General features: G+C 45.8%; 1 protein-coding gene across 3 annotated transcripts in view; it reads right to left on the bottom strand.

The window, feature by feature from the left end:
* Positions 1–14,826, bottom strand: part of FRMD4A (FERM domain containing 4A) — a 289,469-nt gene that overhangs the window by 233,387 nt on the left and 41,256 nt on the right. The window contains exon 1 of one of the 3 annotated variants that reach the window (XM_019543680.1): positions 10,042–10,599. The exons of 1 other annotated variant lie outside the window; for it this stretch is intronic. In XM_019543680.1, the coding sequence (XP_019399225.1) occupies positions 10,042–10,200 (159 nt within the window). In that variant the 5' untranslated portion in view covers positions 10,201–10,599. Of the gene's footprint in view, positions 1–10,041; positions 10,600–14,826 lie in introns of those variants that run through there. One more of the 3 variants, XM_019543679.1, reaches the window with a different exon arrangement.

Here is a 14,826-nt window from a genome sequence, read left to right as displayed (position 1 = left end):
GATGTGGACAACATGGAGAGGGTCCAGAGGAGGCCACTCGCATGGTCAGGGGGCAGCAGGGCAGGCCCTATGAGGAGAGGCTACGGGACCTGAACCTGTTCAGCCTCCACAAGAGAAGGCTGAGGGGGATCTAGTGGCCTGTTACAAACTAGCCAGAGGGGACCAGCAGGCATTGATCCCTGTTCCCCTGAGCACTACCAGGAGTGACCAGGAATAATAGTCACAAGCTGGCAGAGGGCAAACGCAGCGGGAGTGGGTAGGAATTTGTTTTCTCAAAGACCATCCCAGTCTTGGCAATGAAGCAGTACAGAGATGGCTTGTGTGCGTGTGAAATGTCAGTGCCCCATGGGCAAGGAGAAAAGGTTTTCAGTTGAAATGATCTCCCGGAGCATCTTCCAGCCTAACACTGCAGTGGTGGCTCCGCTCTTGTTGCACCTTTGCATATAGTATTAGAGGAGCCGGGGCCAACTTTCTGGCAGTTGTGTATCCTCCCTACGCACCTCTTTGATCCCCTTCCTCTGTTTGATTTCATAGAATCAGTGAGTGGGAAGGGACCTAGACAGATCGAGTCCGACCCCCCGCCATGGGCAGGAAGGAGCACTGGGCAGGGGTCATAAGACCCCAGCCAGGTGCCTATCCAGTTTCCTCCTGAAGATCTCCAGGGAAGGTGAGAGCACCACCTCTCTGGGAAGCCTGTTCCAGGCTCCGGCCACCCTTACCGTGAAGTAGTTCTTCCTAATATCCAACCTAAACCTCTCCTCCCTCAGCTTGTGGCCGTCGTTCCTGGTGACTCCAAGGGGGGCCCTGGTGAACAGACTTTCCCCGAGTCCCTGCTGGTGGCCCGATAAAGTTGTAGGCAGCCACAAGATCCCTGCTCAGTCTCCTTTTGCGGAGACTGAAGAGATTTAGGTCCTTCAGCCTCTCCTCCTAGGGCTGGCCATGGAGGCCCCCAACCACACGAGTGGCCTCCTCTGGACCTTCTCCAGGTTTGAAATGCAGAGGAAACTTTTAGACTGTAGGACACCTATCGGCCAGCCCATTCACATAGGAACCGTGCACCAGCACAGACCTTGCCAGGGCCACAGATCAAGCAACATAGTATGTGCCTATTTCTGGACCCAAATTTGACCATGGGGGCAGGATGCAAGAAGAAATCCTTGTATCCTCTGTCCTGAGCACTCTGAAAGGACTCCTGTTCTCTGCCCTTCTGCTATCACATTTTTTTAGTCTTTTTTCCTACAGCCTTTACTCTTTTATTCCCTCCAAAGCGACACAGCGCCTGCATGCTCCATCCTCTACGCTTTTCCTGGGCATATCCCCCCCGCTAAACAGGCAGCCCCAGAGGAACAAATTCAGGCCCCAGTAATACCACTTAGAGTCCATTCACATCCAGACCTTGAATTTTCAGTTTATACCCTCACTATGTTCTCAATCCAACTCCGTCTACAGCGGGGTACACGAAGAACAGGTGAGAGGGCCTCTATAATGCTTTATAAGAGAAGAAAGAGGCCTTTGGTCCTATGACCAATTCCATGACCATGGGCAAGCCACTTCATCACTTGAGGCCTCAGTCTCCTCATCAGTGAAAGACAGATAACAATTAGTAAATTGTTGGCAACCTCATGGGAAACAAGAGGTGCATAAATACCAATGACTCCCATTGCACGAGCAGTCAAATGCTGCTAACATAACTTCGTGGAGGACTCTTCTTTCCGCAACCATCTGCTGGGATTTCAAACAGGCTGTAATGTAAACATATTTTTACTAGTGACATTAGGCCCTTATCTGCTCACCATTTGCTGACATTGCACAGACACCACAGGAAACCAGAAAGTTTATTCACAGACTCATAGTTTAAATAAATAGTGGAATACACTTTAAGAGGTAATATATATTACTAGAGCTGTTTTGAATTGTATTTACCAAAATTAATGTTTAATTTCTGCCACTGTACCCTCTCACTTGCTTTCCCCTGCAAAAATAAATAAATAAATAAATAAAATCCACCCCCAGTTTGTGAGTATTCTCATAAGTAATGTGCTGTGTTTTTTTCAGGAGAATTCAGAGGGTTATATAAGTTGCTTTTGGTGTTCAGACAGCTTGTGGGAACTGCTGAACATGCACCTAGATCCCCAAATCCCATACATTCTAGCAGGAGTGATTGAAAGGGCAGAATAGAAGTGCCTTAATTTGCTCTTCTTTTTCATTAGGATTCAGCCAACCATGCAGAGAGCTTATCAGGAGACTTGGTTGACCAATGTAACAGAAATTAAACATAAATACAAAATTGAAATAAATAGTTTTCAAACAAATCACTCGCAGAAAAGTTATTTGGCCAAACTACGCAGGCAGATAGTTACATTCTTGGGGATTGTGACTGGTTTGCTCAGTGCCTTTTTAGGTCATTGAATCGCTAAGACCTAGACTTCCAAGAGCATCCTCTCATGTTTGGCAACTCCAGAGCCAAGAGGTGCTGAGCCCCAGCGGTTCTTCCTGATCTCAAGTGGTGCCACTGGTGCCCATTGCCCCCTGAAAAAAGTCAGATTCAGTTGCTGATACCCAATATATCAGAGGACATGGTTGATCATTTCAAACCACACTTGTCTGAATTTATCTGTTACATTTGCTCTCCAGGTTAATTCCAACGTTAAAAGTAGGATTGCAATCTCTAATGCGAAGGACACACTTTCTACTGTAAGCCCGAGTGTCTAGAACAATTGCAGACATGTGACTATGGCATCTGACTTTGCAAACGCACTGCTGCTATGCCATGAGGCAGGCTGCATGGGATCTGAGAAAGCAAAATAAAATACCAATGATCAAAAATAAAAGAAAGTTAGGATGATTATATAGATGCCCAAATCAACCCAGAGAATTGGCATGCACATGAGCTCCCACTTCAATCCTGGAAGGATGCCCTTAGGCACAATGTCAGCTGCAATTCAGCATAGGCGAGGCTTAGTGGAAACCACCAAGCACTTCGCCGGCATGCAGATGAGTTTTGGATTGAACTTTAAAAGGAAAACGACAAATCTGTTGGTTATTTGGCCAAGGCCAACAGATGTTTTCAAGGCTTGTGTGGTGGAGACAGCACGTCAGCCTCTAAGGGGAAAAATCTGGTACAAACTCTCCCTTAGTAATTAAAACAAAATCAAAGCAAAGTGCACCAGGCTGCAGGCAAGGGTGCCCAGATGAGTATCCTGCGCACACTGCGAGTAGACATCAACAGAATGATGAAGGTTGGACTGCATTTTTATTCCCCATTTTTCTTTGGGAAGTAGATGTAATCCCAGTTTACTCGTTAGTGACTTGCAATAGATTTGTGCTGGTGAAATAAGTGAAGATTTATTAGCATACTGTCAATCTCCTGATCCACTCAAGTCTCCATAAAATGACATCCCTGAAACAATGAGAAAACCCCAAACCCCAGTAACAGCTCTGACCTGAAACCCTTGTAGAGGGATGACTAGGAGGGACGGATCCTTCGTCTCCATACGTCGCCCGCCCCAGTCATGTGTGTACACACGACTGGCACGTTGCCTTGCACACTGGAACCGCACCAGTTCTGCTGTGCAGAGGCAGGGCCAGCAGTCAGCTTCACTGCATGCTCCAAATACCCACAGGGAAAAGAAAATGGAGAAAGAAATAATAATAATAAAAAAAGAACTCTTTCCTCATGCTCCCCTGGTAAGGGCTGCTTAAGTTTATTTTTCACTCCATCCTACCCAAGAAAATTGTAATTTGGAAGTGTTCCTTTAGTTGACCCCAGTGAGCCTTATCCTCGCTCCATGCACCACATAGCCAGAAGGTATGGTGCCTTTTCAGGCAAGAACATTGGCCCATCTAATCCGGTAATCTGGTTCCCAACAATGACCAGAGCTGGATGCTTCTGAGATTGCTGGAAAATCTCTTTCTGAATGCACTTGAATATGTCACATTATAACAGGGGGAAAATATATTTCAAATCTTTAAGACTTTTTTTCTCTTCTTATGGAAAAAGGACTAGTCAATAGTGACCAGAAGACTGAGGGGTGATTTGATAAAAGTCTTCAAATACTGGAAGGACAATTCCAGAGAGGACAGAGATGAGCTTTTCTCTGTGACCATAAGGGACAGGACTAGGAGCAATATCCTCCAGCTACAGCAGAAGAAATGTAGGTTGAATCATGGAGAAACTCCCTAATTATGAGGGTAATCAAACATTGGAACAGGCTACGTGCAGAAGTTGTGGAATCTCCAACTTTGGACATTTTCAAGAGCAGGTTGGACCGATACTTGGTTGGGATGGTTTAGTCAAGCATGTTACTGCCTTGAGCAAGGGACTGGACTAGATGACCTTGTGAGGTCCCTTCCAACCCTACTTTCCTATGGTCCTATAGCTGCCAATTGCATGTGCTTATGTTGACAATGATGTTGACAAGGATGACAATGACAGCTGCTCATGTTGACAGTTATGCTTATGATGACTGTTTCCTTGCACTTCCCTGTCTGTTGTGTGCTCTTGCCATCCCTTGCCTTATTTTTGATAGTAAACTCTCTGAGACATAGGCTGTTCTGTACAGCACACAGCCCAATTGCCAGACATCAACTGGTATTCATGCTGTACCTGGTAGCAGGAGAATGGACAGTTCTCAGGATCAGGGCCTGGAAGGAAGCTTGGTCCAGCAGTGAAACACTGGGTATGTCTTCACATTCATTAATGCACCTAAGATACCGCACATTTAGTTTGGTACTTGCTTAATAAAGTACGAACTAAGCGTGCAGTAACCAGCGCATGGTTTTGTGATGTTTACCATGCATTAGCCTGATAACACTGAGCAGTAGGCCATTAGCATGGTTTTTAACAGGTATGCTACTACACAATGTTATTAGGCTAATGTGCAGTAATCGTCTTGTGTAGACGCACCCACTAAGCAGCAAGCAAGGTGCCACACGGGCGATCACTCCCAGCCAACCACCAACTTTCAGATCAGGGAGAACCCTCAATCTCAATCCATGAATCCTGGAGGCCCAAGCAGCAGCAGGAAGGAGCAAGACAGCGAGGGAGCTGGTTGGCAACACTCTGGTGGCTCCAAGATTGTTGTTGCTGGTCTCTACCCTGATAGCCTTCCAGCCTACTAACAATGATTTCTGGATGTCACAGCTATTTTTTGCCACCCACAAAGCCTTGTATCCTGGTCATGTAAAATTAACCTCAGAAGATTGCAGCGGTCAGGTGACAAGCCAGTGCCAGATGATCATTCAGCCCCACTAGCGAGCACGCTGCTGAGAAGCAGGCTGCTCCCAAGGGCTGTAACTGGAATCATACAAAGACAGAGCTGGAAGGGGCTCCAGGAGGTCAGCTACTGCCATCCCATGCTCAAGGTGGGATCAGCTCAGGACCATCACATCCAAATGTTTCTCTAACCTGCTCTTAAAAACTACAAAGACCTAGATCAGGACTGCTGGACAAGAGTTCTTAGAGGAACATTTCTCCAACACCTGCTTAAATTTGTGCAACTTCCCTAGACATTCCCCTTCTCTCAGGCAAGCTGTCCTACTTTTGCCCCCTGACTGGTCCCTGCCACATCACCTAAATTAAACAGGAAGTATCCCAAGCGCTGACTTACAAGTGCCACAATCTCAAAAGAGGTGAGTCAGTAAGTTATGTGCATTTAGTGCAGTTGTGCTGGCAGGTTATTAGCTCTATTCTGGAATCATATACAATGCTGAGGCTTTCAGAAAAATGCACAAAAGGATTTTTTTTTTTTTTTTTTTGAGTGCATGGCAGAATGTTGCTTCTAATTTTACAAATCTCTATAATCTCCCTTCTTAAGTGTGGTTTAGTTCTGATTCCAAGTAGAGGTCTTGCAGCTGACATACAAAATGCTTTCAAGATGAATTAGCAGCCAGGATTAATATATCATGGGCAGACAAAAAAACTGGGTAGTCAAGGCATTATGTGGGCCCATCTAAATGTTGAAGCAGCTGAAGGAGTTGCAAAGTAAGGAATGCTTTTACAGGCAGTCTTTGAAGAGAGTCACAATCTGATTAAAATATATCCAGGTTAAACTGGAGGAAACATAAGACAGTAAAATGCACAAAAACCACCAAGGCATGTGTTAGCTAAGATTGGTCAATGAAAACAGAATTTAATGCAAAGCCTAAGAAGTGATAAATACAAACGCAGGAAGTTTGTTGTCAGCAAGGTGGATCTACAATTATACAGGTTCACATGCAAGCTAAATGGCAAGACAAGTTGCTCCATTCAGTGGCACATACCTTGTCATCAGCACCAGCAACACACACAATGGCCCACAATCTTATACCTACCTCACAAGAAATGGCAGCCTTACAACACCCTGCACCTTCTCAGTGAAGGTCCAGCTTTCTTGCCAACGTAAGCAGACCAAATGCAACCCCTGCCTGCCACCCTTCCAGCACAGATTTATGCCATTACACACGCTCCGGTCTTGGAAGCCATGAAGGCGATTCCTCCCACTTTACTGATGGGCTAACTGAGACTCCCAAGTCCACTAAATGTTTAAGCTAGGTTAGACCTCAGAAGTCCTGGTTGCAATGCTTGTGCCTAAAGCATGTCACATCCCTCTCTATCTACTGATCTAGGGTAGAAATCTCATGACAACTGGCTCATTTAAGAGGCTCTTTCTTGCAGACTCATCTTCTGATTGGCCAGTGACACCTGGGGTCCAATCTTGTGGGATCATAGGAAAATAGGGTGGGAACAGACCAGCCCTCCTGCTTGATGGCAGGATCATCACTGACTAAGCCATCCCAGACAAGTCTGTCCACCCTTCTCTTGAACATTTCCAGGGATGGGGATGCCACAATTTCTCTAGATAGCTTGCTCCAATGCTTGACCACCCTCAAAAGTCAGAAAGGTCCTTCTAATCTCCAACCTAAATTTCCTTTGCTGCAGTTTGATACCATGGCTCCTAGTCCTGTCCCTGCGGCCATCCTTTCTATAAGCAACCTTTAGGTATTTGAAGACTGTTATCAAATCCCCCCCCATAATCTTTTCTTCTTCAAATTAATTAACCCTAGTTCTTTCAGCCTTTCCTCATAAGTCTTGCTCCCCAGGCCTCTGACCATTTTTGTCATGCTGGATTTTTTTTCCAAATCTATTCCTATCCTTCTTCAAGTGCAGGGCCTGAAACTAGATACTGTACTCCAGGTGAGGCCTTGTCAGTGCTGAACAGAGCAGAAGAATAACTTCCCGTGATTTGCAAACAACACTTTTGCTAATGCAATCCAAAATGCTGTTGGCCTTTTGTGCAACTAGACCATGCTGTTGGCTCATATTTGGCTCATTCAGCTTATGGTCTACAGTAACCCCCCAGGGCCTTCTCTGCAGTACTGCAGCCAAGTCAATCATTCCCCAGACTGCATTTGTGCATGCGATTATTTCATCCCAAGTGCAGCACTGTACACTTGTCTGCAACTCCACCAAATTTCATGTTGTCTGCAGATTTGCTAAGTGTGGACTCATTTTCATCATCCAAATCATTCATGAAGATTTGAAAAAAATACCAGACTTGGGACAGACCCCTGGGGATCCCCACTAGATACCTCTTTCCAAATAGACATTGAGCCACTGATGACTTCTTGTTGAACACAGTGATCTAACCAATTCATCTCTCCTAGTCTTGCTTGTCCTATTTTGTCACTTCTGCTTCCGTTCCTCTCTGGATCTCAGAGGTGCAAGAGAGTTCGAAACTAATAAGTGATAGATAGCAAGTAAAGAAAGCTGTGGATGTTATCTAGTGCTGGGAAAGCTTTGCAGGTGCAGCTGGAGAAACGAGCAAAGATTCCAGTCGCTGCTTATTTCATCCAATCCCAAATCGATGCCAAATTTAAGTGCAAGTCCCCCAGTATTTGCCAAGGCCATTTCTCTGGTAGAGCAGAACAGATGGGGTGGTAGCAATGCTATTTAGGCCCTGTTTAGGAGAATGTCTCTGAGCTTGCCCAAGCAGTCAAACAAGTCAGTTGAATGCAGTAAGCCAAGCCAGCAGGGTACATAGGACGTATGGCCATGGCTTCTAAAGGATGTTACATGGAGCTAAATTCTGAGTACAACCCTGTGCATGGGCATAAGGAGGAATAAAACCCCTCCTTCTACCAGGCCCTCACCTGGACTCAGGCCCAGAGCATCAACCATTGACCCTGTGGCAATGGATGGGCAAGGAGTTTAGTGGAGCCGTGATTCCAGTTAACACAGCAGCCAGCACAAAGGTACAGACTGGTAGCTGACTGCTGCAAAGGCTATCCCCAGAGCATGAGGTAAGTAGGAAAGAAACTGTGTGCCCTGATGGACAATGCCTTTCCTGTACCACTTCTGGGATAGTGCAGCGATATACTGCCCTATATGCCGAGCTCGTAGCAAAAACTCCATTCCAAACCTCCGGATTTACACCAGTGCAAGATCCAGCATGGCCTAGAGCAGCGTTTCCTTATGGGCATGCCGTCAGAAATGAACAGGTGGAATTTTGCCGTGGCAGTGAGCTACAATGAGCTCATAAGTATGGGGATGGAGAATGCCTTAACAGGTGTGCCATGGAAAATTGTTATTAAAGTAAGCATGCCTTGGGCTGGGAAAGGTTGGGAAACACTGGTGTAGAGTGTCTGCCTTTGCTCACATGGAGTATTCATCAACTGATTGCAATAGTTTCCACACAGATGGCAGGAGCTGCGTCTGATGCAAATGCTACAGCTAGAAAAAGGGACGAGAGAGGCTTTTCTAGGGTGGCTTGAGTTGTTAGGACCATTCACTAGCCTTAGGACAAATTAGCATTTAAAAACTTCAGTACCTGTACCTGTTTCTTCCTAAACTACACTATGAATCTGTTCAAAGTTATTGGGGATGGACACATTCAATGGTCTTTGAGTCAGGCCCATTATGTGCAGCTGTGCTTAACACAGCAACTCCCAAAACCAGAAATAACTCAAACTAAGCAAATAAGTCTAGTAGAAAATACCCTTTCCCCCAAATATAATCACTGATCACACAACCCCAAGTCTGGGGTTCTCAAGTTTCTTGGTCAGTTCTGCAATACCAACAAATACTGTGATGTTATAGGATATGGAAACAATTAAAAAAAAAAAAAAAGAATTCTTAACTGCTCTTGGCTAATCCAAGTTGGCTAATTGAAGTCAAACCACCTAGGAAGATGATTAAGATAGCAGCTTGATATCCCATGACTGCCACCTGAATTAAAAGTCAAGGTATCCAAGTCTTTACTACTGTATTTGAACTCAAGTTACTTGCCTGAAGCTGAGCTGACAACGTACCTTGTTCTACAATGCCAGCCCTACCTCAAGTTATATATAGCATTTACCTGAATGAATTGAGACAGCTTTGCAAAACTAGCCAAAAAATTCACTAACCTAGGCACAAAAAAATCACCTGACCCACTTCCACTATTGTGGATGGGCTTTTAGAACCCTCATAAAACCCAAATAAAATATGTAACAGGCAAGCAAATGAATCGACTCTCCCAAAGCTGAATGATACCTAGGGGGAGTCTAGTGTGACGTGTGTTATATTTTAAAGCCAGCCCTTCATCTTATTTACTGCATGCAGGTTACAGTTCTGCAAGGCTAGATTTCTTCATGCTACGTAATACTTTGCAATTTGTCCAGCAGCTGAGATTAGTCAAGGAACAGGGACCCACAGCATGAGCAGACTGGCAAAGAGCAGCCTCGTTTCACAAGGAGACTCTATCCAGGATGCCCCAAATCCTAAGACATCCCTAGCCAGAATCTGCCCTTCCCTTTACTAACGTGCTTGCATGCGCGCCTCCACTTGGGTAAAGCCAAATCTGGGCTTCTGTTCCAACTCAGAAAAGCTCCCAGGGACCTCAAACCCTGTTTATCTGCCCCTAGACTTCTTCCCATGAGTGTTGAGCATCTTCAGTGCTCACTGACTGCAATGGGAAGCTCATGGAGTTCACCTTGTTGCAGGATTAGGCCCCCTGGGAATTTCCCCGTACAGGGATCGAGTAAAGGCCTCATGATTTGGTCCAGAGGTGTAAAACCACCTACCTGGTAGACAGCTCTGGAAATGCACCATGGCTTCAGCATTAGCTGCAGGACCCTCAGATTTCCAAAGCGGCAGGTCCTCAGAGCCCGTGAAGTCAAGTTCCACACCAGGCTGTCCCAGCTGTAGAACAGGTCCTCAAAGCCAAAGAGGACGGCAGCCATGCCAACTACCTGTGTGAAGCACCCAGGGCTCCCAAGCCAGGGTGGCTGGCGAGTTCCTAGACTCCTTGCGGACCGCAAGGTTAAAGTGTCACAGCAAGTTTCAGCAAGGCAGCAAAGAAAGACTGCAGCCAAAATAAATCTGCTGGGATTCTTCCTCCCCCGCTCCCGTCAGGAAACAGCTTCTCTTTGCATGTATCTTCTCAAATCAAATTCTGCTGCACCCAGAGATCAGCAGGGACAGGGTAAAAATATCAGCCCCGCGCTAGGCAGGCGATTTCACATCCCTGACAAAGGGCTCCTTGGTTACGTTGCATCTCGCATCCCAGCTCCGAGCAGCAAACCCAGAAACAAACTTAGATCCAAAGTCATCACTTTGCTTTCAGAGGACTGGGATCCCATCCAGAGGGAGGAAAAAAAGCTGCTCTCTCCCCCTGCCAACATTCCCAAGACATTCCAGTCTTCGGCTTAACTCTTTCAAATGCTACAAAACAACAGCTGAGAGGATGGCTTTACAGAGAGCAGCATCTTATCCTCTTATTCTTTATTTAAAGTTGATGAAGGACTACTGGAGATTTTTATTTTTTTATACAGTAGGCACTGCTCGAGTCTTTACACTTTCCAGATTCCTCTTGGCACTTAGTGTTCAGGTAATGCTTACGTTCATCTAAACCTCAGCTAAGAGCGTGTCTCTCTATTAAACCACCTGCACAGGTTGACCAAAATCAGCTGAAATTGGTGCACACTGAAACCAGTTTAACCCTTGCTTAGCTTGATTCAGCTTCCATCACCAAATGAAGCCGGGGTGCAAGAGATAAATGTGGGCATCTCCATTAGGGTTTTACAGTGGTTTAAAGGTGCCGCGTTGTTAATTTGGTACAACTCTCCTAATACAGAGCAGATGTTTGGGAAGCAAGTGCCAGGTCTCAACACCTCATAGCCATGGAAACTGAGACACAGAAACGACGTGTCCTACACAAGGCCACCGAACGAGTCAGTGGAAGAGCCATTGAGGGGCCAACTCACCATCAGAGCTGTTGCTGGTGTTGCAGGATGAATGATGAAAGACTACATAACTCCTACAGGGCCTGATTTTACAGGTAATGGGGGTTAGTCGGTGAACGCCTCACAAGACTGGTCTGGCCAGCAGCTGAGAGGACATGCTGAGCAGCCCCAACTGAAGTCACTAGGACCTACAGCACCTCTGAAAAAAATAAGGCAGTGGTGCTTTGCAAGGCTGAGTGCCAAGACAACGAAAGCCATGAATCTGGATGCTGTGGAAGCAGTCATGGCTTGTTCAAAGCCTGAATATCTCAAGCAATCTAACAAGGTAGCGAGCAAGCACGTGCTCAAACAGCAAATATTGATTGCTCTTCCACAGTTTTATATGTATATCCTGACTCAGTATATATTTAGTTTGATCTGAGAGGACCAGAAAGCACAATCCAAACTGGCACATAATAATAATAATAGTACAATACCTCTAACAGCTCATTGACTAGGCAGGTGTAACACCAGCAAAATAGAGCTGCAAAATTTATGTTCACAGCCTTAATTGCTTCTCCAGGACATCATTTTTATAGCAGTATCATAAAAATCATAGCATTTCCTTCCAACTTAGTAGATGCTATTTGTGCCGCAGCACATTATTCTCTCTCTTCCTATGGGTCTGTCTTTTAGTCCCGTGTCGCCCCCCTGCCTCTGGATCTCAGATGTCCATTTTCCTGTCTCCTTCTTGGGTTGATTTCTTCGCCTGTTTGTAATTTAAGTAACACCTTGTCCCCATCATTAAAAATACTGACAGGGGACTAGCAACATCTCCGTTATAAAACCCCATTTGGAGAAGGCTTTTTTTTTTTTTTTGGTTAAATAAACTGATGAGGAAACATCTGCTCTAGGCTACAGCACAGCATAAGAGCCCTGCCTAGAAACACAAAAGAAAGAAAAAGAAATGCGTTTGATTAAAAGGAGGAGGAAATAACTTTCAAAAGCGACTGCTCCACAACGTGATCTAACTGCTTTGGCATCCTGAAAAGGGGAGAAGGGAAATGGAGGCTATGCTGCTGCTTTAAAATTAGCTACTCCACATGTGCGCTGAGCCTTGCCGGCCGTTCTGGAGGGGAATTTTGGCCATAGGCAGCCCCCGTGTCCCAAGTATACGATTACCCAGTAGATGAGAACGGCTCTAGAAGAGCCAGGTTACATAATGTGACGACGCAGCGGTTGCAAAAGGAAGTATTTAACCAACAGACTGGAACCGACTCCTTGGGAGTCAGCTGGACGTGCAACCATTTGAACACGCAGGTTTAAGTCCTTGATGAGAACAGCTCGGTCAGATTCCTACAGAACCTTCCTCGCTAATTTGACGCGCAGTATTTTAGTTTGGCAAAGCTAAACAGCGTCTGTACGAGGATTCAGCCTAGAGAACCAGCTTCTGATGGAGTCCACATTACATGCATTTCTCAGACAGAAACCAGGTACATCGCAGTTCCCAGAGCTGAGCAGGTCCTCTCTCTCCCTGAGACTTCCCCTTCCTGAGTGGGAGGGTAACACTATTAGCAACCATCCTTTGTGGAGGCACAGAAAAGGCCAACTGTGGGGAGAGGGCAGTTTGGGAAGGGAGCTGTATAATAATTAGCGCAGATTTAGGCCACGTGGGGCCATACCATAACTCACATTAGGTGCCTCACTCCGTCTCCCTGTGATGGGCTGACCGTGCACGAAAGGTTTGCGAGTCGGGGATCCTTCCGAGTCGAGGGAGCCGGCTCTTCGGTTCGGTTAGCAGAGGCGTAGGTCTAGGACTTGCAGACTGAATCTAGACAAAGGATTTTGCCTGGAGCGTTGTTACAAGTCCAGGAATTTCCTAAAGGAGCATCTGAATGCTGATTAAGGAAATCCAGCACTGCTCAAGGCAGCTTGGTGTTTTCAGTAAGATTTTCGTCGGCAGGTTTCACGAGCCCACGATGGAATTTCTGGGCCAAAGCCAGAAAGGCAAAGCACAATAGCCTGACGATCAAAGCAATTACCCAGCCTGGTGGGACCCCCGCTCCTGGGAAAAGCAGAAATTTAGACCTGGTCTCCTACATCCCAGGAGAGCAACCTGTCCAGACTATCGCCTGCTTCTGAGCGCATTTCTTCAAAGTCGCAAACAAGCTTTCTGAAATAGGATTTTTGGTTTTCCAGTCACCTCCATCACACCTGGTGTCCAATGTGAAGCACCGTTAGGCATCTGAAAAGGCCGGCAGAGCGTGTCACAGATTCACAGAAATTTAGGGCTGCAAGGGACCTTGTGAGACCACTGGGAGATAGGGAGCAGAAATGAAAATCTAGTTGCCCAGCCGATCAGATCCTCTGCTGGCATAAACGAAATACGTGCCTATAGCACCCCATTACATTCCTATACAATCCTACGGGTTTCAACCCCTTGGTAATCTATAGGGAAGAGCAGTGCAATTTATATCTGTATGATGGACAAATCTAGGCATGTATACACATATACACACACACAGATCTGCTCATCGGATTCTCTAATTACACACGGATTATTTCCCGCCATCTGAGAAAATATCAGGGAAAATGTTTACTTCAAAACCTCCCACATCTTCCAGACGGTCCAGAGGCTGTTACTAGGATATAAAAATAGCCCATTTCTTTCCACAAAGAAAAAAAATCCAGTCCATTGTGTTGCTTCATTTGACTGTCAATGAGAACTGAAGGTGAAGGGCAGGCTCTCAAACCTGAGCTAAACAGGAGGAAAACAGCCTCTCTCAACAAAATGCCAGAACAGACCAAGTGGAAACGCAATGACCTGTACGAATGCAAGTAAATGGTGTCTGCATTCAGAAGCTCGGTCATGAGGACGACTTCTTTTCCCTTCAAGCCACCCACATTGCCTGGTCCTTGGATGAGGGAAATCAGCCCTGCTCTCTAATGGGCTCTCAGGTAGTTCCCCCCTTGACTGTGTTATGAGAATAGTCTGCAAAAAACTGGAGTTTGGGGGAAACTTTGTAGCTTTTCTCTGAACGTACAATTAACGAGCAAGATGCATCTTCTTTCTGCTCCACAGCTGGCCCTGATGGCTGTTGCAGCTCAAAGCCACTGATCTGTTCTTTTAAGACGAAATCTTTGCATCAGATGTGTCACTATTTGATCTTTCTTTCTTTTTAATGATAAGAGGATGAGGACTTTAAGCCGAATGGTCTCTTTCATGTTGGATCTTCATGCTTTGTTGTTTTGGAAACAATTATCCAAAGTCTTTTACGCTCCATATTTCTCCCTGCCTGCTTCCACAGCACAGCCTTTTCCTGCCTGACCACACAATAAAGGGTCAAAGCGATGAAGGGCTCATTCCCGAGGCCATGTTTGTATTTATAGATCTAGAGGGGTCAGTGTGCGTGTGGCATATGGCACTTAGAGCATTAAAAGGAAGTTTTCCTTTCCTTGCCCATATCCAACAAGTTAGTAGGTGGACAACGAGGGAAGAGATTGCTCTATGTTCATGGCTTTTAAATCTAGCAAAAAAAGGAGTAACGATGCAGTTTCATAGATTTCATAGACATTAGGGCTGGAAGGGACCTCGGGAGATCATCGAGTCCAGCCCCCTGCCCAAAGGGCAGGAAGTCAGCTGGG

Source organism: Crocodylus porosus, unplaced genomic scaffold, assembly GCF_001723895.1.
Source record: "Crocodylus porosus isolate Cpor-Errol unplaced genomic scaffold, CroPor_comp1, whole genome shotgun sequence".
Taxonomy (NCBI): Eukaryota; Metazoa; Chordata; order Crocodylia; family Crocodylidae; genus Crocodylus; species Crocodylus porosus.
This window is presented reverse-complemented; position numbering and strand designations above follow the sequence as displayed.